A 26,655-nucleotide genomic window follows, 5' to 3' on the forward strand; every position below is an offset into this window, starting at 1 on the left:
AAGCACCCTAAAATCTTTTGGAGGCCCTGAGGATGCTGTGGTCCCTGGGACAGTGTAGGAATTGGTGCCTCCCTCAAACTCTGTGTGGGCAGTAGGGGTGACTGCCCCACCTCCATGTGAGATGGAAAAAAACGACACTTTTAAAACTGAAGTGGTGGAGGTTGTCCAACCCAATACCCTCCCTCATCTCCAACCTTCTTAAAAGTTGTCAAGGACACTAGGTAATTAAGCAACACACTAAAGGAAAGCAAAAATCACCAAGAATTCAAATAGTGGTTTAAGGTTAGTGAATGTCTTTCAAAATTATTAACATAACATAGATGTTTGTTTTGCCTGGGTTTACAAAACAAAGTTCATGTTATTTATCTCTGTTACAAAATTTGTCAATAAAATGGCTTGGTAATAATTAACTTTAAAATCTCATACAGTTGGTAAGAACAAATACATTTGAATCTGTAAATGAATATATTTTGTACTTTATTTGAAGAAGGTCTCTTAAAAATGTGAGTCTATTTGCCAATGAAAAAACCTATTTCTAGAAGTGTATTCATAAATTTGCCAATGTAAAAAATGTTAATTACTTGCTTTTAGATGTCACTACAAGTTAAGTTTTCTAAAAATTAAGAATTCTAATGAAGTTGGAAAAAAAGCATATGGTTTTGGTAATGGAATGTATAAGTTATGGTAATATATACATACATATATATATATATATATATATATATATATATATATATATATATATTGTCTCAACAGGTGTCACCACCGGCTTTATTTACACAAAGAAAATATTCAACAGCAATAGCTTCATTTTATACCTCCCCGAGCATTTTTAAAACCAAAACCCTCAAAGATAGTTAGACTTGGTGCCTGATAACTTGATGACCATCAGAGTCCTGGAAAAGGAGCGAATCAGGCTGCAGGTTTAACTGAGTGAGCCTATCCTGGCACTGAGCCCAAGGGCTGTTAGAAACTGCCCTAAGCCCTGGCTGCCTCTCAGAAAAGAACTCTGGAGGCTTGAGCAATGACCCGCTGGCCCTGAGAATCCTCAGTGAAAAGCTGACTCCCAGAGGCCCTGTCACTCTTTTCATGTCCCAGAACCATAGGAACAGGACAAGGCCTTTGTCTTCCTGCTTCTGTGTTTTCTCCACTCCAGGCTCCCTGTATGTTGAAGGAGGACAGGGGCCTGCCTGTTTTCTCTGGCAGACACCTGTGCCCACGTAGGCTTGTCCCAGGGCTGTTGGCCCTTGCCCCCAGGTGGTTTACTGAGTCTCACCCATGAAGCCATCCTTCTCTCCCTTCTTTTGGTCCAGCAAGCAAGAACTTTCCAAGTCCTGGAGGAAGAAACAAGCCAGTGAGTCTTGACTTTCTCCAGCACAGACTAAGTTAGTCTCAGGCTGGAACAAAGACAACCCCAGTCAAGAATGGGGTTTCCCGTCTGTAGTGGCCAGAAGCCTGGAGGGACTGAGGAGAAAGTCCAGCTTCCTGGATGTCTGTAGGGGCTGGAGTGGCTATGGTGGTGCCACATAATCATCCCCCAAGCCCGGAATCAGGGCTAGCTGGGTTGCATCTTTCTTAGACTCTCGGTTGGTCTGATTTGCTATATACGATGAAACATTCCCCTCATCACCACCATCTCTCTTTCCTGACTGAAGGTGAAGAAGAAAGCGATGCTGGCTGCCGAACACCTGCAGGTGGCACTCTTTGAGTCAAAGGGCAACAGTTAAAGCCTGGGCCTCCCCCTGAAAATGATTGACATGTTACAGCTTGTTAACAGCTTGTCTGTATGTGTGGAGTGGCATCTATGTCCTTGCCAGCAATGACAGGACATTGTATGCAAGACAGGGCTGAGAGCCACAACATTGAATGGTGACTGCACCTCCCTTTTATTTATATATATATTATTGATTTTTGTACAGAGAGGAAGGGAGAGAGATACAGAGTTAGAAACATTGATGAGAGAGAGTCATCAATCAGCTGCCTCTTGCACACCCCCTACTGGGGATATGCCCGCAAGCAAGGTACATGCCCTTGACCGGAATCAAACCGGGGACCTTTCAGTCCCCAAGCAGACGTGCACCTCCCTTATAATCCAACAGGAGCTGGACTGATAGGACATTATAATGAACTGTTGAAAAATTCCCTGAAGCCAAAACCGGTTTGGCTCAGTTGACAGAGCGTCGATCTTAGGACTGAAAGGTCCCAGGCTCGATTCAGGTCAAGGGCATGTATCAATACCTTGGTTGCGGGCACATCCCCAGTAGGAGGTGCGCAAGAGGCATCTGATCAATGATTCTCTCTCATCAATGTTTCTAACTCTCTATCCCTCTCTCTTCCTCTCTGTGAAAAATCAATAAAATATAAAAAGAAAAATGCCCATCATTATGAGGACAGATCCCAAGACTCTACTAACAATGAATTCTACTAACAATGAATGAAAAGCCCCAACCAGGTCTACCTGCATGTTCCAAATGCTGCCGCAGACATGGGCAAACCCACTGAGAGGGCAAGTTTGAACAACGGATGGTAAGATAAGACCCTCTTGGGGAAAGAAAAATAACCTGTTGTTGTCAGCACCGCAGGACATACACCCTAAAGTCAATGTATTACCCTGGCCCTGGAAAACTCAAACTGGCACCCACTGGTGTACTCTCCCGGCCCCATGGGGGGAGAGTCTTGCACAGGGAGTGCTTATACAACCTGCCATACTGGTAAATGGCCACCTACTATTCAAGTAAATAACCCTTGGACACGTACCAGGCTAGGGACCTTCATTATTCCCATCTGGCAGACGCATACTCCTCTCACAGCTAGGACAGGAGGTGGGGACAGGGGGATGTCACCAGTCAAAAGGTATGGCATAGGAGAGCAACAGCCTGTATACTGATTTCCCTCTATTGATGCTGCTAACATTTGTCTTACTCTCCCTAGTTCAGTCAGCTAGCTGTTTTGTGAGATGCTGATGGCACGGCTCTCACCGTTTCAAACTGTGGGGAGTGTCTGCTGATGCCCTCTCTCTGCTACTGCTGAACTGCCCTGGAAAACGAACCCAGTTAACCTAACAAACTGACCCTATCCCAGCATGGCTTGGAGAGTTGTCTTAGGACTGGCAATTAGTTTTATATACTCTGATTCTGGTATGTATGAGTCTGTTGTTATCCCTTTGCTGTAGGCCACTAGTATATAGTTGCTATAGAAACAGATGCAAAGTCTCACCCATTCTCCTTTCTCCCCAGGATATACGCGGAAGTTGTAAGGGGGAGATTGTACGTGTTGGGGTGGAGTGTATGATATGTGAGAACATGGCCCCTTCCCAAGCTCCGACGCCCCCTCCCAAACTGTGGGAATCTGATGAAGGCCGTCTGTGAGTGGACTGTGAGACCTTGGGAGCCTGGCCAGCTCCTCAGTACATCCAGAGAGAAACCGCTTCTAGACTGTAAACAACTACAGAGAAACAGTTAACGTTTTGATCTCACACAGCTTACACACAAGCACCCCCGCCCCCAACACACACACACACACACACACACCACCCATACCGTGGGCTTTGTTTTCTGTACTCTATATGACCCTGACCTGGGCTGTGCTATGGAAAACTTCACCAGCCAGCCGCCACTGGTGGGCACATAAGTCATAATAAAACTCCCCTTCATGGCCACTCCTCCATCCCATTTCTTTAGAATCAGCAAGAAAAAGCTGATGTTTTCTTGGACCTCGGCTCTTTGCATAAAGACTAAGTGTGTATTGAGCCCTGTGAATGCAGTCTCTGTTCTCTGCAAACCAACATTCAGTAAGCTCCCACTCCCAATTACCATCAGCAAGGGGAAGTCAGAACTCCCTGAGGAGCTAAGAGGGAGGAGTTTCAGGACGTGCCCACTACATCCCTTTCAGCATCACCTTGGAAACTCTGTGATCTCCCGCTAAGGCTCAGCTCTCTAACCAAGCTGGGCTATTTCTGGGTACTAAGAAACGTCCTGGCCTATACATCTGCTTCAGGTGCTACAAATACCAGTTCCAGGTTACCTCAGGAAAAAATACTTAAGTCAAAAGCAAGTTGATGACCCGATATTTCTGTTGGCACAACAGCATGACTGCAGAGTGGATGAGCAGCTCCACTCACCCTGGGCTCTCTACAGTGGTGGGTTCCCCAATTCTTTGTCAGTGCCTATTTCTGCCTTCCCAACCACTTGCCTTTGGCACCTTCACTGTAAAGCAGATGAAGTCCCCCAGCTTTTGCAATGCTCCCTTCCCCTCACCAAATCCAAACAAGGCCCAGGCTAGACTTGGAGAAAGGGCAAGACCCCCTGAGCTAGGGGACCTCTTCCCTGGGGAAGGACTGGCCTGGAGGAAAATTAAAAAAAAAAAAAAAAAAAAAGCAAGTTGATGAACATGCAATTTGATAAAAAATGATCATCTAGCTAAAAAGAAAAAGGCAACAATAGCAACAGGTGATTTTAAGAGTTTGGGGTTCTGTAGAGTAGCTTTGTTTTCTTTAAGTGTTTTTCTCCCAGGTCTCCCCACTCCAAGGATTTGGAAACACATTCTCCACTTTTTTGGGTGCCATGAATTTTTAATTCATTTTCCCCATCATTTTTGTGATGTTAAAAAATTAAACTTAAATGCCCCCAACTCTGGTTAGTCCTCAAGTTTGTCTAATTAAAAAACATAACATTTTCCTTCTATATATAGGTATTTCAAATATAGGTATTTGAAACAGTATTTCATCCATTCATTTATTCAATAAATATTTCTGAGTTTCTACTGTGTTCCACAATTGTTGTATGCAGAGATGAGCAATATTGTGTTTGTTATATCTAAATTTGGGTCATTTTTTCTTTGTTTTTATTTTTACAAAGACATTACATTGGCCTCTAGGTGATACTCTTTTCTCTCCTGATATATGTGTTCAAAGGGAGATTATTAAGCATTTTCACTTCCTTCCACTCCTACCCTATCATGAAATACTGTTTATTCATGAGAAGTTGATCTTAGTCGAAGTGTAAGCAATTTGCAGCAATATTCCACAAGAAAGAGTGGCATTATTCACCAGGAGTGAGGATGCCGGGAAGGTTCCCCTCAGGGCACAGGTGAGAAGGAGTAAACTGGGAACAGGCTGAAGGGCCCTATGGGAGTCCCATTACTGGAAGTCAACATCTGGATTTGTGGAAGAAAAATAAGGGCTTACCTTCTCACAGCCATAGCTAAATCTAACTAATTCAATATATCACCTGAGAAAATGCCTTAAAAAACACAGCTTTAGCTGAGACCGGTTTGGCTCAATGGATAGAGAGTCGGCTTGGGGACTGAAGAGACCCGAGTTAGATTCCGGTCAAGGGCACGTACCTTGGTTGCGGGCATATCCCCAGTGCGGGGTGTGCAAGAGGCAGCTGATCGATGACTCTCTCTCATTGATGTTTCTAACTCTCTATCTCTCTCCCTTCCTCTCTGTACAAAATCAATAAAATATATATTTAAAAAATAATAAAAATAAAGTAAAAGATCCTTTAAAAAAAAAACACACACACACAAAAAAAAAAAAAACACATAGCTTTAAATATTCTAAAAGTCAGCAAAACAAGAAATGACATGTTAAAGGATTCACAAAATATTCTTATAAACAGAAAGTCGCACCACGACCAAGAGTAAACATGTCTGACAAAGCTATTTAACATCTTTATTAAAGTATTAAAGCCACACTCCATAAATGTGATGAATTTTGCAAACTGATGATTCAGCAAATTGGCTTTGAGCACATTGAGTTTGGTTGAGATGATCTTGTGTAAATTGCCTGTTCATTGAATTGTATTTTCTCAGTGAACTTTAGCCATTTGCATGCCTCATCCTCCCGTATCACTGCACTTATTTCATTAAAGAGTAACAGTAGTAAAAAGAATAGCTAACGTTTATTAAAATTTTAATTTATGCCACCTCTAAACTAACCACTTCAAAGGGCATATTTTAAAAAATCAGTGTTCCATAGGCCAAAATCCTATATAAAACCTAATCATCACCATCACTGTCATCATTAATCATCATTATTTGAATCTGAACACTGTTAGGCTAGACAAACACACACTCCTTTTACCACATACACGACAGATTATCTCTGCCCCTTCATTCAGGTGTTGATTTAATGCCTTGTGGATATTTCTCTCTGTCACCTCTGTATGCAAGATCTCATACTTGAAGGTCAAAGTGGTCAGTATATTAAAACATTAAGTTATGGCCAAGACTGGTTTGGCTCAGTGGATAGAGCGCCAGGCCTGCGAACTTAAAGGTCCCAGGTTCTATTCCAGTCAAGGGCATGTACCTTGGTTGTGTGCACATCCCCAGTAGGGGGTGTGCAAGAGGCAGCTGATCAATGATTCTCTCTCATTGATGTTTCTAGCTCTCTATCCCTCTCTCTTCCTCTCTGTAAAAAATCAATAAAATATATTAAAAACAAACAAACATTGTTAGCTGCCTCTAGTAAATCCCTAACGATTTGCTTGTCATCAGACATACACTGTATCAACTTGACACTTGGTCTTGTTCGTTTGTTTATCTCTAGAGCCTTAGCATCGAGCCTGACACTAAACAGATCCTTGGAAATATTTTTTGAATATCTGAATGAATAACATAACTTTTTCTCCACTCCCATAATTTTACTTTATCAACCTTTCATCTTCCTTGCTTCCAATGTACACCAAACATTTTCACTCCACTGATGTAAAAACAAATACAAAAAAAGTGCCACTGACTCACCTTGGCTAAGGGATCAATCAAAACTCCTCAGTTTGAAAATGAATGCCATTAATTACCAGGACCCGACTACCTGCCTTTTCAGCCTCCCCTTCCTTCCCTCAATTTCACATTTTTCCCTCTTGCAACAATACACTGCTAATTCTCTGGACACACAGTGCTATCCATATTTCCATAAGTTTCTTTATATCACTCTCCCCTTCCATGATCCTGGGGAAATGTGGGGTTTTTGCTGTATCAGTACATGCTCATCCCACTCTCCATCATCAGAACTTCTCTAGAGGGACAATTATCTCTGTACCTAACGTTACCACATTGTTTGCATTTTACTGTTGGGTTGAGGTAAGGTCTTAAATATTTTTCCCAAATAAATAACCAATCATCCAAAGATAGCTTAATGAATAATCATTCTTTCATCCTTAATTTGAAATGTTAGCTTTATCATAAAATAAATGTCAGGTCTATCTCTGGAGTGTCAATTCCACTGACTTGTGTGTCAAATGCCAGATGCTTTTTGTTATATAGTTCATTATAGTGTGTCTTGATACCTTGTAGGCCAATTTTAATGCGGAGGGGGAGAGTAGACAGTATCTTATTTTTACTTTATTTTGCACATCCCAAATTGCCCTACAGTTGAACACCTTTTCATGTTTCTTGGCCATTCGTGTTTTCTCTTTTAAGGATGTCCAATTCATATCCTTTACCTATTATATACACTGAGTGGCCTGATTGTTATGACCACTCCATAGGTACTTCATTGGGCCACCTTTTGCCTTCTTGTGGTGATTCTTCTTGGCATTGACTCCATGAGATGTTGAAAGGTGATGCGAGAAATCTGACACCATGCCTGATGAATAGCACTGTCCAGTTCTGTGAAATTTGATGGTTGTGCAACCAGCTGCCTGATGGCTCTTTTAACTTCATCCCACAAATGCTCAATTAGATTGAGATCTGGTGATTGTGGGGGCCACCTAAGCAAGGTAGTCTCCCTCATGTTCTTGAAACCACTCCTGCACAAAATGAGCTCCGTGGCATGGTGCATTGTCTTGTTGGAAGAAGCCATTTCCATTGGGATATGCCATCAACATGATAGGATGAACTTGATCAGCAACGATACTTAGGTACGTTGTGCTATTCATATGTTGTTCCACATGAATTAAAGGGCCCAGATCATGCCAGGAAAACATGCCCCAAACCATAACACTGCCCCCACCAGCTTAAAGGGTTGTACTCATGCATGTGGGGTGCATATTTTCATGCTGTTTCTGCGAAATTCTCACTCTGCCATCTGCATGATACAACTGGAAACATGATTCATCGGACCACATGACTTTTTTCCAATGCTCGACTGTCCTATCCTTGTGTTCCTGTGTGAATTGGAGACGTTTTATCTTGGTAACTGCAGACAGCAAAGGTGTTCGAACCGGCCAGGCCTTCGGGTTCCATATCCCATACGATGCAGTGTACGGCTAATTTGCCCTCAAACATCAGATGGTCATAATAATCTAGCCACTCTGTATATTGAAGAATTCCTCCTTCCAGGTCTTTCTACTGTATGGTGCCTTTCATAAGAATAAAGTTTTAGGATGTGAGGGCGATCTGGCTGCGACATCTGTCACCCCATTGATCGCCAGGGTTGATTCGGCTGATCTGGCTGGCTAGGCGGGTGTCCCCCTCCTCCCTCACCGATCCGTGTGCGCCCCTCCAGAAGCTGCGCGCTCAGTCGAAGAGGACGACTTTCCCCCAAGAGGAGAGGACCGGTCTTCTGTCAAGGGTATACGAGTAGCTGCGCTTCCTTGCTAGAACCTCCAAACAAGCTCTCAAGAATAAAGTTTTAAATTTAGATGCCATTAAATTTTCTATCTTTCCCTCTATGGCTTTTAATTTTAATAACTTGCTCAAAAGTTGTAAAACTCTTCTCCATATTTTCTGAATTATTTTCAATATTTAGGCCACTAATCCATGTAGAGGGGGGAGAGCTAAATTATAATGGGGTGAGAGATTAAAGTTATAATGGGGATGGCGATACAGGATACCTGGAGGATAAAAAACTTAGCAACCCCTGTCACTTGTGGAGAGGGTGAGTTAGAAGTTACCGTAAACTGAGGCACAGAAGGGTTAGGTAACGAGCCCAGCAATATACTCCTCAACCCCTTTTCATAACTGCTGTGCCCTAAGGTTTCAGACATCTAATGAAAAGGAAGAGCATTATTTCTCACAGGGCACGGCCCAGCTGAAGTTCAAACATTAGACTGGTGGTTAGTAGACTTCTACGTAAAGCACCACATATTTCCAACGCCTTTATCTCAAACGCGGGAAAGTGACGCTGAGAGAGCGGTCTCCCCAGCAAATGAGGTCCAGCCCACCAGGCCAGAATCAAGCAACAACCGCCCAGGGAGTTTCCGAACCGCAGAACCTGCTTCTTCCCCGGAGGGAGGAGGTGGGAGGGGCGCTGACCCAGGCCCCGCCCCCGGCCCCGCCCGCCCCACCTCCGAGCGATCGAGCGGTGCCCCGCGCACTCGCGGGATGCGCTGCGGCGATGGGGAAGGCGGCCGGCGAGGAGGCTTTCTTCCAGAGGGGCAATCTGTTCTGGTTCACGGTCATCACCCTCTCCTTCGGCTATTACACGGTAAAGGCAGCGAGGGCAGCGAACGGGCGCTCCGTTGCACGCAGGGCCCGCGCCTGCGGGAGGCGAAGGCGGCGGTTGCGCAGGCGCAGTTCGGCACGGCCGCTCTCGGAGGCGCGGGAGCGACCTGCCCGGAACGGGACGCAGGCGCACTGGCCGGCCCGCGCCCCTCGCCGGCGCTCCGGGCCCCGAGACCGGCTCCTCAGGCTCTCCCGGAATGGGGGCGGGGGCGGGGGCGGCTCTCCACCCCGCGGCTCAGTGTCTTCACCTCCCATGATGGTGGCGGCCAGGTCGGAGGGCGGCAGGGCTGCCACCGCCTACTTCCGCACCGCCAGACCCTGGCCCTCGCTGGTCACGGCCCTCGCGCTGGGCTATTTCGCGGTGAGGCGTGGGGGGCGGGGCCCGGCTGGCCCTCATTGGGTGAGGGGCTGGGGGCGCGGTTCTGCGCCTGCGCTCCGGGCGGTTGCCTAGGTTACTGGAGTAAGCGGAAGTTCTTGGGCTCACGGGTCTGTTTCTACTTAGGAGGGTTCCAGCCTTTGCATCCCCTCCGCTCCAGGGTTACTACGGTTTACCGGAATCTCAGAACCCAGGAAGCCAAGGTTAGGGACTGCCAAGTCAGAGCAGGGCTTCCGAAGCAGAATGTTGAGGCAGTTAAAACTGCTTAGGAAACGGAGATAAAGCCCTGGCTAGTTTGGCTCAGTGGATGGATCCTTGGCCTGAGGACTGAAGGTCCCAGATCGATTCCGGTCTAGGACACATGCCCAGGTTGTGGGCTCGATCCCCCTTAGGGGGCGTGCAGGAGGCAGCCTATCAATAATTCTCTATTATCATTGATGTTTCTTTCCCTCTTCCTTCTTCTCTGAAATCAATAAAAACATATATTTTTTTTTAAAGAAAACGGAGATAAAGCTAAAGGATGGGTGAGACTTAATTGGTAAGGAGAGATAGAGAGGATGTAATGTGGAACCAAGGCAAATGATCTCTGATGAGAAGAGGGGTGACTTTTGTTTGACAGTGCATTTCTAAAAGTAGGTTGGGGACTGAGTTGGTATAATTTTGAATGAAGGCAAAACTATTTGGATGTTGCCATGTAGATGCTGGTGATTGGGGATTGAAAGTGTGTTTGTTGTGTCCACAGTGTGTGTTGTGAAACTGGGCCACCTTTGTCCTGATTTCCCCATATGTATAATGGAGATATTGAACTGAAAATTTTCAAAGGTGCATTTCTGTTCTATGATTCTGCATCTCTGATTAGTTAGAATATAGACTGAGGAAAGCTTGAAGTCCTCAAATTGGGATATTGTAGATAGACGCTACACATTCCATTCCCCTTGGTTTGGGAGAATGGAGTGATATTTTATGTTTTACTTAAATTTTAGGTATGTAACAACATAACAGGAGAAGTAGTATTGCTCTTGGCTGAATATGAATGGAACAATAAATTTTGGACCTCTTGGGACTTAATTATTCTCAAAAGCCTACGGTGACAGAGGTCACAGCACAGAGACTGAGGGAAAGTTGCTAAGATTGCAAAAACCTTATGTGACTAAGTGGTTGCTGTGAGCACTTCACAAACCTGATCTCACCACTTTTCCAGTGGATCAGTCCCAGTTTTAGACACAGAAAAAGTGAAAGGAGGCGATGGGATTGTAAATTAAATGGGGATCTGTCTCAAGCCATAGTTTCTGCAGCAAAGAAACGAGTCAGGATACATAAACTCTTAAAATGTGTTAGAAACCTGTATAAATTAATGTTTTAACGGAATTCATTAAGAACAGAAACCATCCAGCCTGGGCACTGAGTCTGATAACCACATAGTTTCCTCAGAATGAGTCTCCCACTAGAACAGTGTTTAGGAAATAGAAGTCAAGATGCCTCAGATCACATTTCTTGGGTCTGTTCTTACTGTAGAGTCAGGATTATTTCCTAGCCTCTCTCAAAAATAAGCAGCATTTGCTGGTTTCAGTGACCTAACAGGTATCCTGTGCCTCTGGTTCTCTTTCAGTGGGTTGTCTTCTGGCCTCAGAGTATTCCTTATCAGAGCCTCGGGCCCCTGGGCTCCTTCACTCGGTACTTGGTGGACCATCATCATACCCTTCTGCGTAATGGGTAAGGAGGGCTGCGGAAGTGGGGTGTGGGCACTGCCGTTCTAGTCCCACTGTGGACCTGGGAGGCCTGCAGTGGCCTGTAGATATCTGAGTGGTGTGAGTTCATAGTAAAACATTTTTTTTTAAATAAAGGTTTCTGGGTTAGATTTCACCAGCAGATAACCATCACCTTAAACCTGGCTGACTTTTGTTCCAGGTACTGGCTTGCCTGGCTGATTCACGTGGGAGAGTCCATGTATGCCATGGTATTGTGCAAGTAAGTGTGTGTAATAGGTACTTGTTGCTTTGCTCTCGGTATCTAATTTGAGAGCAGCCACATTTAAATCATTCATGGGCTTGTAGACTGAGAGCGTTCTCCAGGTAGAGTTGAATCCCCACACCTAATGCTGGGCCTAGCCCAGAGGGAGTACTCAGTAAATATTTAATGAATGAATTTATTTCACTTGTGATAGCTCATCAGTTATTTAGTTGCTTAATTTAGATGACTTTTCTTATGTTTTAAAAACTGTCTGTGTATGGTCCCCTGAAAAAAGAGCTTAATACCTGACCAGGGCTGATGATTCTCAATCCTAGTTTTACAACCGAGCCACCTGCGGAGCTTTCTCAAAATGCACAAGCCTGGTTTCCAGACCCACAAGGTCCTGGTCTGCTTGGCCTTGCTTCAGACATGGGAATGTTATTGTTACAAGCTCCACAAATCATTTTGGGGTGCAATGCAAGCCAAAAGCCCCTTGATTAAACTCCACTCAGCAGATGCCAGTGTAGGTTAATACTGTGTGAAAGTACTAGAAAAGATTCTCTTTACATTTGTACTTCATGTAGCATATACAGAAAGGATGGTGGAATGAAAAAGGTGTTGATGCCAAATTGCTATGCAGTTGATTTTTTTTTCTGGTCAAGATTAACTGTCACTTCTACCCTGTTTCCCCGAAAATAAGACAGTGTCTTATATTAATTTTTGCTCCCAAAGATGCGCTAGGTCTTATTTTCAGGGGATGTCTTATTTTCCCATGAAGAAGAATACGGTACACATTTATTGTTAAATGAAAATAAAGGAAATTTATTACATGTATACAGTACGGTAGTACGGTAGTTGTCAACACAAACCAGACAAACTGTGAATCCTACAGTATCAAGAATTTACTCATTTATTAAATGACAATCATGTCATCATCTTCTGGAACATCATCATAACAATCCAATTCCTGAATTTCCTGGTGAATTTCTTGTGACTCCATTTCTTTCAGAATCAGTGGACCAAATCTCTCATGTTTAGCCTGGGGGGGCCTTATTTTCGGGGAGGATGCCTTAGATTTCACTCAGAAGGAAACCTGTAAGTAGGTCTTATTTTTGGAGGATGTCTTATTTTCGGGGAAACACGGTAGTATTGCTGTACTAGAGACCTGACGCACGAAATTCCTGCAAGACTAGGCCTTCCTTCCCCCGCTGCCGGCACCGGCTTCCTTCTGGCACCGGGGACCTGGGCTTCCCTCACAGAGGGAGGCCCCATCCACCCACCTCAGCCCACCTATCGGTGGCCTGAGCCTCCCTCTTTGGGGCAGTTTGGAGGGCCCTCCCCCATCCCATTGATCACCCAACCAGCCAGTGGCCTGGGCCTCCTCTGCTGGGCAATCATGGGGTGATGATCAGGCCCCCAAACAATTGCATTGCACTCACCTTGGCTGGCCTGGCGCCAGTGGGTGTCATAGCACGGTCCCGGATGGTCGTCCAGAAGATTGTCTGTATGGTCGTTCCACTGTTCGGCCATCCAGTCTAATTAGCATATTACACTTTTATTATTGTAGATTATTTCTAAAAGTGGAAAATGTGATACTTTATTACTACTGTGTTATAATAATTCTTGGGTACACACTTGCTCTGAAGCCATCCCGGTGCTGTTTAACCTATCCAGCCATCAGAATCATGTGAGAAACAGTTCTGTGATACAGCTCTAGGCAGTAGCCAGGCTGCTTCCTGGGAAAGCGTGTACCATCCTAACTGCACAAGGAAAGTGAAAATAAATGAACTAACCGTTCGAGTTAAGAAGCTGGAAGAAAAGGCAAAATAAACCCAATGAAAGTAGATAGAAGAGTACAGTTAAAAAAATAGAAGATAATAACTCTGTGAAACCATAATATTAAAACTGTTTCTTCTCTTAAGGTCTAAAGGCATCACGAATGGTCGGGCTCAGCTACTGTGGTTCCTGCAGACGTTCCTCTTTGGGATAGCCTCTCTCTCCATCCTGATTGCTTACCGACCAAAACACCAAAAGCGCACTTAAAGGAGATCTCTAAGCTCTCCCTGCCCTGACATCCAGCCTCGCTTTTATCTGGGGGCGGTGTGTTTACTCCCCTTTCTGGAAAGTTATGACCCTCTGGTATTCATTATTTCATATTCTCTAGTTGGGTTTGAGTAGATAACAGGAAAACGTTTAACTTTCCAATTTTGCAGTCTAACCTATTGAGCAGAGTCCTTCTAGCTACCTTCTCGAAGGCCTAGGCTGTGTTGGTGCTCTCTCCCGCCATCTGGTGTAAGCCACGTACTAAATTTGCTGGTTGGTATACCTGTGCTCCCATCCTTTGACTAAAACACCTTACCCATACCATCTCCATCTTAGCTGATGAGGGGTTGCTTTTTGGTGAGGTAAAATATTTCAGAGCTAATCGATGGAAATCCAACTCCGATTTTGTAAAAGCAGGGTCCTCGCCAAGGGAAATAATGACAGTAGCATTAATGGTGCCAGGAACAATATGGTGCATTATTGAATGAAATGGACTAAGGAATAAAATGCTGTGAATTGTCTCTCCATTCAAATGCTGTATTTATATGTCAGTTTTGATATGTTGTCACACCTTTCATCCTACCTTTTCTCAAATAGACTCTATTATAGGACTGTCTGTCCAGCTCAGATAGCAGGGTATTTTTCCCACCGAGAGAAATGCAGGAAGCCCTGGTTGTGGTTCGTGTCCTGCTTGTTATGCTTAGAGAGCTGCCCACAGCCCACTTGACTTCACACACACTGAGCCACAGGCTGGCATGAGAGTCTCCTTTTATTGCAGAATTACTCTCTGGTTTCCATTAACACTTAATTTAGCTTATGATACAATCTACACAGCAAGTGAGCAGAGTATTCTGGCTTTTTTGTTGTTGTTATTGACAGTATTGCAGATGTCTCCCATTTTCTCCCTTTTTGCCCCCTTCACCACCCTCCACCCCATGCTATTGCCTGTGCCCATGGGTTATGTATCTACCCTGTTTCCCCGAAAATAAGACAGTGTCTTATACAATATTAATTTTTTTCTCCCAAAGTTGCATTAGGTCTTATTTTCAGGGGATGTCTTATCTTTCCATGTGCTAGGTCTTATTTTCGGAGGATGTCTTATTTTCGGGGAAACACAGTATGTTCTTTGGTTTGTCCCCTCCCACTGCCCCCACCCCTGAGATCTGATATTCTGTTCCATTCATCCAAACCTCTGACTAGTCTGACTTTTTAAATGCCAAAAGTATAAAATCCTGCCATCTTATTTGGGGCATTATCATGCCTTGTAGCACAAAAGGATCTTAGTGGACAAATGGTGCTGGTCCTTCCTTTTACAGACCCATGGATGCATCCCATCCAGGTGAGGTAGCCATCGCACAGAGGGGCCAGCCTCTCACTGGGCCTTGTGTTTCTCTCCTTCCCAAACCACAGTGGTGTCATTGCTTTAGAACTATTCACTGGACAGCAGGTGCTTAGAAGTAAGTGTGTGAAGCAAAAAATAAACAAACATGGGGACATCTTGGCTTTGAATGGCAGTCATAGTGGTGATTCAGAGAAACATCTTTATGATGAGTTTGGATGAGAAAAGGCTAGAAGCATTTTGGTGAAAGTAGCAGGATAGTAAGAAGCCAGGCAAATTCCTTGACAGGAATAAAGGAACAGGTGAAATAATTAAACAAGGCCAAACAATTTGAGCAATTTACAGCCAGCTAATGAGTCACAAGATTTTAGCTCCCCTAACCAAGGATACTTAGAAGCAAATGGTTGACACATTCCAGACCATCCTGGTCCTGACCCCTCTTTAATAACATTCTTTAAAAATAAAGCTAACCAGCCGAAGCCGTTTTGGCTCAGTGGATAGAGCGTCAGCCTGCGGGCTGAAAGGTCCCTTGTTCAATTCTGGTCAAGGGCATGTACCTTGGTTGTGGGCACACCCCCCAGTGGGGGGTGTGCAGGAGGCAGCTAATCTGATGATTCTCTCTCATCGATGTTTCTAACTCCCTGTCCCTCTCTCTTCCTCTCTGTAAAAAATCAATAAAATATATTTTAAAAATATAAATAAATAAAGCTAACCAGTCCAATGGTTGAACATTGACCTATGAACTAGAAGGTCACAGTTCAATTCCTGATTGGTTTTTAGCTCAATCCCTGGTGTGGGGCATGCAGGAGGCAGCAAATCAATGATTCATCATTGATGTTTCTCTTTCCTTTTCTCTCTGAAATCAATAAAAATATATTAAAAATAAGAACCTTAAGCAGCTAAAGCTGCCCAAGCCTGGCATCTCTCCTGCCTCTTCTCCAACCTTGTAAAAGTTACCAAGGACACGAGGCGATGAAATAGCTCACTTTTGAGCCCACTAAAGAAATGCAGAAATCACTAAGAGTTCAAATAGATAATTTAATATCTTAAAGTTATTAGCATAAAACATGTTTGTTTTGACTGGGTTTACAGAAAAAGTTAATGTTATCTGTCATATGCCTTAAAAATTTAAGTGTATTTGCCAATGCAAAAAAAATACACAAAAATCCTGTTTTTAAGAGTTATGAAATATATTAGTAAATTTTGCAATCTGAAAATACTAATTACTTTTTGTTGTCACTAAAAATTAAGAATTAATTCTAAGAATTAAGTATTCTAATTAGAAAAAACTATGGCTTTGATAATTAAAAGTGTAAGTTATGGCAATATATTTGTAAGGAAATAGTGAAAAGATAGTTATATCTAACTCCAACTAAAAGGAACTAGGAAAGTCGCAGAAGGATTGTGTACATCACAGAACCATTCCAGACCATCTCAGGCCAGACAGGCCTTGGTTTTAGTCCCTGCTTAATGACATTCTTGAATTTTTTTTTTTTAAGAGGAAAGGGAAGCAAAGAGAGACATTGAAGTAAGAGAGAAACATAGACTGCCTCCCATACACTCCCCTAGCGGGGATCGAACACACAACCTGGATTTGAGCCCTGACTGGGAATCTAACCCTCCACCTTTTGGTGTACAGGATGGTGCTCCAACCAGCTGAGCCACTGGCCAGGGCATGACATTCTTTAAAAATAAAACTAACCAGCCTCATTAGTTCGGCTCAGTGGATGGAGCTTCTGTCTGTGGACTGAAGGGTCCTGGGTTCAATTACAGTCAAGGGCACAGGCTGGGTTGTGGGCTTGATCCCTAGTGAGGGGTGGGAGTGTGCAGGAGGCAACCAGTCAATGATTCTCATCATTGATGTTTTAATCTCTCTCTACTTCTCCCTTCCTCTCTGAAATCAATAAAAATATATATTTTAAAAATTGTAATAAAAGTAACCAGAAAATAATCCCTGAAAATAATCTATGCACACATTTTGATAAAGTAGCATATTAAAGGACACACTTAAAAGCTAATTATTCTGTTAAGACCCTCCCCTGAGACCTCTCCTAGGATTCTCACTAACCAACAAAAGAAAGCCCTCAAGACAAGGACCCATAGCAGGCTCTCAGGGCACACCCACGCCTTGTATATCTGCTGTATTTCTTCTAAACTCTGTGGGTCCCCATGAGACTTACAACCAGGGTATTAGTGGGTAGCAGCAGCTCGTCCCGGGCTTACCCCCTGAACCTGTCTCCAGGGCCCCCATTTTCTCTGATTCTCTCCTGTTGCTTCTAAAACCTTTCCTTTGTTGTACTCTAATAAACATACTCTCAAAATCACCTGGGCTCTTTTTGTGAAGTCTTTCCTACACCAAGTCAAGAACCCACACACTACCAGCAGGCCCAAGGCAGACCCTCTCTGGGCCCAGACCTTGTCCGGAAACAGAAGTAACTGTGGAGGCCAAACTAAACTGTTTTCCTACCCACTTCCTCCTCCTACCCCAAAATAATTGTCAAGAACTGGTATAATTTGGAAGAACAAGAAAGGGTCACTAGAAAAAAACACCAAAAAAATCCCCCACAAAACTAATGACCTTACAACTTAAACAGCAACAGGCCAGATTTATAAACTAATACTATTTCCTACACTCACCAAGTTTATTACTTGGCAATCCAAGTCTAAATGTGTTTTATAAATCATGGTTTTAAAATGTGTCTTGGGTTTAAGAGGTTATGTTCCTATTTTAAAGGTTATATATTTTGCTAAAAAAAGTCTTTAGCAAAACACCTTGTCGTCTGAGAGCCTGAGTGTGTTTACATGGAGAGTCTGAAATCACAGACGTTAGATCACCCACCATTGAGGTCAGAGTACAGAGAGCAATCATATTTTTATCTTTGCCCCAGCCCTTCCTGGGGCCTCCTTAATTAGTTATTTAGATACTCAAATTTGGCTAGTGGGAGCCCCTTCAAAGTGGTTTTGTGTCCTTTTGAAATGCCTTCATCAGTTTTGAGTATTTTCAACAAGTTGTCATTTTCCTGCCCTAGTCGTAGAATCAGCCATTTCCCCAAGCAGTTTGGCTTCCTTTTACTGGAGAAAAATATTTTAAAACAACATGTGTCCCTTGTTGTCAATGATGTCATTGCTTTAGAACTATTCAATGGACAGAGCTAAGGATGGACTTTTTTTTTTTTTTTTAATCATGAATTGACTGGAGGCCCAGTGCATGAAATTCCTGCATGGGTGGGGACGGTTCCTATGCCTGGCTGGCGATCAGGGCCGATCAGAGTCTTCTGGCTGCTGGCCAGGGCCTGCCTTCTTCCCAAGCCGCCCCCTGGTGGACAGCACGCATCGTAGTGAGAAATCAAACACCCAGTCGAACTCCCAAGGGGGCAATTTGCATATTAGGCATATATATATATATGCCGTGTTTCCCCGAAAATAAGACATCCTCCGAAAATAAAACCTACTTACAGGTTTCCTTCTGAGTGAAATATAAGGCATCCCCTGAAAATAAGGCCCCCCTAGGCTAAACATGAGAGATTTGGTTCACTGATTCTGAAAGAAATGGAGTCACAAGAAATTCACCAGGAAATTTAGGAATTGGATTGTTATGATGATGTTCCAGAAGATGACATATTGTCATTGAATAAATGAGTAAATTCTTGATACTGTAGGATTCAGTTTGTCTGGTTGGTGTTAACAACTACCGTACTACCTTACCATATACAGGTAATAAATTTCCTTTATTTTCATTTAACAATAAGTGTGTACCGTATTCTTCTTCATGGAAAAATAAGACATCCCCTGAAAATAAGACCTAGTGCATCTTTGGGAGCAAAAATTAATATAAGACACTTCTTATTTTCGGGGAAACAGGGTAGATACTGACACCTTGTAATTCCAGTTCTTCCCACAAGAGAGCATTCTTCCTCTCCTGTGTCTCCTCCCAAGGGAGAACTGTAGTTGGAACAATGTCGGCGTATCACTCAATCCTACAGCAAGCACAGAATAGCTTTTGAATATCTCAGTTTGCCAGTCAATATTACTATGATCTATACCAGGGGTCTTTAAACTTTTTAAAGTGGGGGCCAGATCACGGTCCCTCAGAGAGCTGGAGGGCCAGACTATATGAACTACTAATTCCTACTGTAACACCTCGGCTGCGCTCACTGCCCAAAAAACCTGGCGGGCCGGATCAGACTCCTCTGCGGGCCGCATGTGGCCCGTGGGCCATAGTTTGAAGACCCCTGAATTCTATACAAACTTTCTTTGAAGTTCTTTCAGTTTTTACAATATATGTCATAGGAGTTATAGTTTTTTTCCCCTTCTTTTTGTGAATATGCTAGTCATTGGTATTATGTTTTAAGTTCATTTGCTAATTTGTATTCAATTTTAAAGTTTTCTTTTCCCTCCATCCTTGATAATTTTCTCTTATATCATTTAACATGGTTCTTATATCCATCAACAAGGTTCAAAAGACAACACTATATCAAAAGACATCAGAGAAGTCTATTCCATCCTCTGTCCTTTCAGCTCATTCACACCCACTGCCTACAGACAACCGTACTTTAAAATCTCCTGCTAACCCGGAAAACCCTCTCCAAATGTAGAAAAGAAAGAACAGCTTTATTATTGAATAACCATAAACCAGACTATGATATATGTCACAGGCAAAATGTCTGCTAATGAGATTGCAAAGGCAGAAAGAAATATCACCCTGTAAATGGCAAAGCAGATACCAACCATTACATACATGTTCTCAAGATAAATGGTAAAGCCCTGGCTGGTGTGGCTTCATTGACTGAATGTTGCCCTGTGCACCAAGAGGTCACTGGTTCAATTCCCAGTCAGGGCACATGCCTGGTTGTGGGCTTGATCCCCAGTATGGAGTATGCAAGAGGCAGTTGATCAATGTTTCTCTCTTATTAATGTTTTGCTTTCCCTTTCTCTAAAAGCAATACAAATATATTCTTAAAAGAAAAAAAAATAAATGGTAGCTAGTCCTCCCGTAGTGTACTTGGCAAGATCATTTTCTGTACATTCTTTCACAGTTGCTCCTAAACTCCCCTGGTAATTGGGTGTCATCTGTATTAATTGCTTCCATCTTTTTGTAGTTACAGCTTCAAGCAAAGCTATACTCCCACTAGAGAGCTATCTTCCTTGGTATTTACATCTCAAGGAAAACATTCCTGGGTGTTAAGAGATTTATTTAGCTTTTATATGTTTTTCATGCATATCAAAGGGACAGGGAAAGGACTTATAACTATGGTTTCTTCAATTCCATCCAGGTCGCTGCAAAAGATAAGAATTCCTTTTTTATGGCAGCATAGTATTCTATTATGCTGAGTGAAATAAGTCAGTCAATGAAAGAAAAACACCACATGATCTCACTCATTTATGGATAATAAGGAACATTATAAACTGATGAACAAAAAGATAGATACAGAGACAATAAAAGAAACAGACTGTAAAATTACAGCGGGGAGGGTAGGGAGATATGGGGGAGATAAGAGATCAACGGAAGGACTTGTATGCATGCATATAAGCATTACCAATGGACGAAAAACTCTGGGGAGGGAGGGCATGTATGGGAGTGGGGGTGAAGTGGGCATTGGTAAGGTATGTACACATATAATACCTTAATAAAAAAAATGGGGGGGGAAAAAAAGAAAAAAAAGTATGGTTTATTCATAAATACAATTATATTATTTAATATGTTATACTAGTGGCCCAGTGCACAAAATTTGTGCACATTAAAGGGGGATTAATTAGAGGAAATATTTTAATATTGCTATTTGCCCTTTCTCTTTATTCAGAGAATAAAGAAAATTAGTAAAATGTATATGAAAATCTTCCTCCTATCAGAGTCTGGGGCACACCATGGGACCCAGAGTCAAATCCCCACCCACCCACAGCAACTCAAAATCTCTTGAGACCCAGACCCAGCTGGCCCCACCCTCATTGTGCGAGATCCAGACCCCTCTGACTCCATCCTTGTCAAGCCCTCCTTGGCAGGGGGCACAGCCTCAGGTCCCCAAGCCCAGTGCTAGGGTGGGGGGCATGACCAGAGATCCCTCGACCTGGTGCCAGGGCAGGTGATGCAAACTGTGGTCCCCGGCCCAGCACTGGGGCAGGGAGCACGCCTTGAGATCCCCTGTCAAGCCCCACCAGGTGGGGGGCGCAGCCTGAGGTTCCCTGGCCTGGTGCTGGGATGGGGTTCCCTGTCAAGCCCTGCTGGGCATTGGGGGTGGGGGTGGGGGTGGTCTGAGGTTCCCTGTCAAGCCCCACCAGGTCCCCTGCCCCAGCCCAGCACCATGCAGCTCAGGTCCCTGCTGATTGCTCATTAAGGCTTGTTAGGGGAACTCATCCTCTGCTGTGGGTGCCGCCATCTTTGTGAAGGTATGATGGTCAATTTGCATATCTCCTGTTTATTAGATAGGATTAGTTACACGTTATTAATATATCATCCTATGGAATAAAATGGTAATATGCAAATTAACCATCACTCCATCACAAAGATGGCAGTGCCCACAGCCACAAAATGGCAATGCCTGGAGTCCCCCAGTCCCTGGGGGCGGGCAGCTGCTGAGAGCAGGCAGCATGAGCAGCCTGGCGGAATGCTTGCTTTGTTGCCACAGCAACAAGGCAAGTGTTCCACGCCTGGTCATGGATAGGCATCTGGGCCACAGAGAACCTCTGGGCAACAGGTGTGGAGAGCAGCCAGGCCCCACAGAGAGATACTGGTGCATGGATTTATGTGTAGGGCTACTAGTGTTATACATAATATGTTTATTATATTATATTAACTAGAGGCCCAGTGCATGAGTTCATGCACAGGTGGGATCCCTTGGCCTGGTTGGTAATGAGGGCCAATGGGGAGGGGGACTGGTCAGCTGCAGGGAGGGACCGTGGGAGGTTGGCCAGCTGACCCCCCCCCCCCCCTTCCAATTGGGGCCAATGGGGGAGACCGGCAGGCTGAGGGGAAAGACCACGGGAAGTTGGCCAGTCGGGAGGAGGGACTGCAGAAGGTTGACTGGCTGTGGGAGCTTGGCTGTGGGAGTGCACAGATCACCAGGGGGCAGCTCCTATGTTTAGCATCTGCCCCCTGGTGGTCAGTGCATGTCATAGCAACCGGTCAAACGGTCATTCGGTTGTTCAGTTGCTTAGGCTTTTATATATACAAATAGATTATAGACTCATAAATATTCTCAAGGAAATGTTCTTTGAAAAGATCTTTCCCTTTTAGCAATAGGGAAAATTCAATCCTATTTTCATTTACCTTACATAACAAATATTATTCATTTCTACTTTATCTTTTCTGTGTGAAATTTTGCAAATAAAACTAAACACATTTAATATTCTTATTTTGCTTTTTCCATAGGTGTCAATTTCTATTCTAGATGCCACCATAGTGTAGATTCCCCAGACAAAAATAGGCAGAGGCTGTTTCACCAAACACCTGCTGTGGTATTTTGAGTGTTCATCCCTGGGAGCGTGGCATACAAGATTAAGAAATAAATTTTGGCCGAAACCGGTTTGGCTCAGTGGTAGAGCGTCGGTCTGCAGACTGAAAGGTCCCAGGTTCGATTCCGGTCAAGGGCATGTACATTGGTTGTGGGCACATCCCCAGTAGGGGGTGTGCAAGAGGCAGCTGGTCGATGTTTCTCTCTCATCGACGTTTCTAGCTCTCTATCTCTCTCCCTTCTTCTCTGTAAAAAATCAATAAAATATATTTAAAAAAAAAAAAAGAAATAAATTTTGAAAAACTTTCCACTTTCTAACCCTCTAGAGTCCTCATGTTCTCAAAATAAATGGTAGAGCCCTGGCCAGGTGGCTCTGTTTGTGGAAGCATTATCCCATACACCAAAGGTTGCAGGTTTGAATCTGGATCTGGGCACATTCATAGGCTGCAGGTTTGAGAACCAGTTAGGGCATATATGGGAGACCACTGATTGATATTTTTCTCTCATATCAATGTTTCTCTCTCTTCTTTTTCTCTTTCTAAAATCAATTAAAAAAAAAAAAAGTCCTAGTGGTACATACAAAAGGAAGGAAGGAAGGAAGGAAGGAAGGAAGGAAGGAAGGAAGGAAGGAAGGAAGGAAGGAAGGGAGGGAGGGAGGGAGGGAGGGAGGGAGGGAGGGAGGGAGGAAGAAAGAAAGGAAGGGAAGAAGGAAGGAAGAAAGGAAGGGAGGGAGGAATGAAGGGGGGAGGAAGGGGGGGGGAAGGAGGGGCAACAGAATGTAATGGAATAGGGTCCTGGGCTTTTGAGTGACAGTTCTGTTCAAATTGTTACCCACTATTCACTAGCTATATCATCTTGGGTAAATTTTATCTTCTTTTTGAGTCTCAGTGTCTACTTCCCTCTTGATTTATTTCCTTTTGTCATCATTTTCCTCCTGCCCCCACTCCCAGGCAACAATTCCAATGTGTTTGCTATGCCTATGTTCTTACAAAATGTACTCTGTTGTTTTGTGAGCATGTGTTTCTAATTAACAGTGTTTTAAACAAACAGTGTTGTGGTAAGACCCCATCGTGTTGCCATTCAGAGTGGGGCAAGAGTAGGTTTAGCATTGTTCATATGGAAAATAATACAATAATCAATAAATAATGATACAAGAATAAACAAGTGTTTCCCCTATTCACAATTGTAATCCTGCTTTTGCCCCACCCTGTATGTCAACTGCTGCTGAACTTTGACATCTTGAGAAGCTGAGGACAGTGTGAGTTTGCTTACTTCATCTGATTTTAATTTAATTCTTGACAATTTGCCAACAAGAGCTGAGTTGCCCACATTCCATGTTGCTCCCTTGGCGGAGGGGAAAAAATCTGTCTCCAAGACAGTGTGAGAGCCAAGTGAGACCCACGAAGTTTGAGAACAAGACAGATAACAACAGAAAAGAAAGCCCAGGCTGGCCAAGTAGCACAGCTCATCCTGGATGCCTCCAGAAATCTATCTTCATTTTGCTCGACTTCATCAGAATCGCATTAAGCTACACAGGATGTGAGATAAAACCAAGCTCTGGCCACTTGCAATCAGGATTCTGGAAGGGACTGCAGCAATCTTCAGGGAGACCCCCTTACTCCACACGGGGAGAAACCGAGGCCCTAGGAAGCAAGGTAACCAGTACAATCTGGCAGCAGGCCTCGGTCCCTGACTCCTCAATATTTCACCACGCTGCCTCTCAGCAGTGTAGGATGAAACATCCAAAGAGATGTTCTCAACAGCATGCCTCACCTCCCAAATATTTTTCAAATATTATCCAAGAATGACCCATTAAGAGTGAGAATACTTTTCATCGTTGTTAGCTGCCCTAACCCCCTGCATCCCATCCTGTTCATGTTCCTGGCGCCTGCCTCTGATACTGTAACCATGGCAATGGAAAAATACCGTAAACACTCTGCACACCCAGGGGTTTCTTGCCATTGGTTAAAGGTGCAGCAGTAACGTGTTGCACATGCACACAGAATAGAGGTATATGTAGCATTTATGAAGCTGTGACATCTGCACAGCTACAGAGCTTGCTGGCTTGTCAGAGGATTACAGAGGATTTCCTAGGAAACTCAAAAGAAATATAATTATAAAATTTCAATTTCATTATGTCACTAATATTGTCCTGGCAGCCTGGTGTACCGGTTGCAAAACACACTGTTGGCCAGAGGCAGGAATCCCTTATATAATCTCATCATATCCTTTGAAACTGCACGAATCCCACAGAATGTCCCCTTTACTAACAGTAATAAGAACAAACACTAACTGAACACGCGCTGTATGCCAAGCATTGTGCTTGGCCATTTTCCAGGTAGAACGCTGAGGCATAATGAAGTTGAGTCCCTTGTTAACAATCAGAGCTAGCGGTGGCCAAAGCAGAAGTCAAATCTAGATCCCTGTGACTCCAAAGACCTTGTCTGTAACATCTGTGCTCCTGGCCTATTGGTTGTAAACTACAGGTAGAGCCATAGCATCTAAAATCACTCCCTGGCGGCAATAATTTCTTTAAAAAAAATTTTTTTTATTAAGATATTACATGTGTACATATCTTACCATTGCCCCCCACCCCAATCTCATACATGCCCTCCCTCCCCAGAGTTTTGTGTCCATTGGTTATGCTTATATGCATGCATACAAGCCCTTCGGTTGATCTCTTATCTCCCCCACCTCTCCCTAACCTTCCCGCTGTAATTTGACAGTCTGTTTCGTGCTTTACTGCCTCTGTATCTATCTTTTTGTTCATCTGCTTATAATGTTCTTTATTATCCATAAATGAGTGAGATCATGTGGTGTTTTTCTTTCATTGACTGGCTTATTTCACTTAGCATAATGTTCTCCAATTCCATCCAGGTTGTGACAGCAATATTTTCACAGTGAAATACATCCCTCGTGAAATACATATTTAAAATGGATGCCACCAACTAATTCCTTATGTAGAAATTATTTCATTTATATTTCAAGCAAGGGATCCTGTTGAAATGTCTATTTGAAATGGTATCAGGAAAAGACGCTTTCATTGGAACATGAGTCTGAACACAGATTGGCTAACGCCCCCTGCTGGGGCCTTTGGGAAATGGCACCAAAGAAGCTCAGTCCCTGTGAAAGATGGCAGTGACCTTCCTGATTTCTCACCACACAAGGAGTTAATTCAAAGGAAGGAGGAGGAGGAGGAGCCACTCAGGAGCACAGAGCCAGCCAGGAGGCATGATACAAGGGCATGTCAGTGGCACTGAGGGCTGCTGTGGTAGGTGTGGCCAGGCGCCAGCTCTGAGCAGGTACCAAATCTTTCTTCCATGGTCACTGAGGGGGAGAGAACCCCAAGCAGGTCAGCTACATGTAACTGCTACATCTGGACTAGTGGAAGGGGCAGGTAAATGAACATTAGCCTTCAGGGCCTCAGAGACCAGGCAGCTTTAAGCAGAGTCAAGGTAAAGATTAAGATCAAGGTGGGACTAATGGGGGCTGGGCACTCAAAAAGCCACACCCAGAGAACTGAATCAACCCTGTGACCCTGAGGTGGTGCTGGGAGAGGATTGTCCTGCAGAATGTAGAAAGAAGAACCTGGACTTCATTGTCCAGCAGTTCTGAAATAGAGGCTCTTATCCTGGCGCCCATGGAAGGGTCAGTGAACTTGATATTGTCTAGATTAGAATCCAGGATTCTATCAGATAGCTCCTCTTCCTTTTCTCTTTTGGATCTTTTCCCTGTGGTTCTTCTTGAGTGTTTTTCTATATCAACTTTAAAATCAGCTTATCTGATAATAACAATATTCCATTTATATTTCATTTGTGGTTTATTTACATATAGAATGACTTAAAATTGACATCTCCATGATCTTGATTCTTCCTATCCAAGAACATGGTACGTCTTTCCACTTGTTCTAGTCTTCTTTTGTATCTGCCAATAACATTTCCAAATTTTCGTTATGGAGATTGTATCAGTTAGGTCTTGTTGTATAATAAACCATCCCCAAATGTAATAGTTTTAAACAATAGTCATAATTTACCTCATGAGACTGCACATTATCAATTCAGGCTGGGCTCAGCTGGGTGGTTTTCCTGCTGATCTTCACTGATCTCAGATGG

General features: G+C 43.6%; 1 protein-coding gene and 1 pseudogene across 3 annotated transcripts; one reads left to right on the forward strand and one right to left on the reverse strand.

The window, feature by feature from the left end:
* Positions 1-857: 857 nt before the first annotated feature.
* Positions 858-5,199, reverse strand: LOC311632674 (aurora kinase A- and ninein-interacting protein-like; annotated as a pseudogene). Its single transcript has 3 exons — positions 5,186-5,199; positions 1,277-1,438; positions 858-973 (listed from the first exon to the last, which is right to left on the reverse strand). The product of its transcript is annotated as an aurora kinase A- and ninein-interacting protein-like (transcript).
* Positions 5,200-9,216: 4,017 nt separating this feature from the next.
* On the forward strand, positions 9,217-14,283 carry TMEM254 (transmembrane protein 254). 2 transcript variants are annotated; one of them, XM_084904191.1, is made up of 4 exons: positions 9,217-9,370; positions 11,373-11,476; positions 11,672-11,731; positions 13,636-14,283. In XM_084904191.1, the coding sequence occupies exons 1-4, from the start codon at positions 9,281-9,283 to the stop codon at positions 13,754-13,756; spliced, it is 375 nt and encodes a 124-aa protein (XP_084760317.1). In that variant the 5' UTR covers positions 9,217-9,280; the 3' UTR covers positions 13,757-14,283. The 2 variants fall into 2 exon arrangements, with proteins under 2 accessions (XP_084760317.1, XP_084760316.1); XM_084904190.1 differs by lacking the exon at positions 9,217-9,370 and adding an exon at positions 9,374-9,748.
* The last annotated feature ends 12,372 nt before the right edge of the window (positions 14,284-26,655 follow it).

The sequence above is a fragment of the Pipistrellus hanaki genome (genome assembly GCF_964339955.1).
Source record: "Pipistrellus hanaki genome assembly, chromosome: 14".
Taxonomy (NCBI): domain Eukaryota; kingdom Metazoa; phylum Chordata; class Mammalia; order Chiroptera; family Vespertilionidae; genus Pipistrellus; species Pipistrellus hanaki.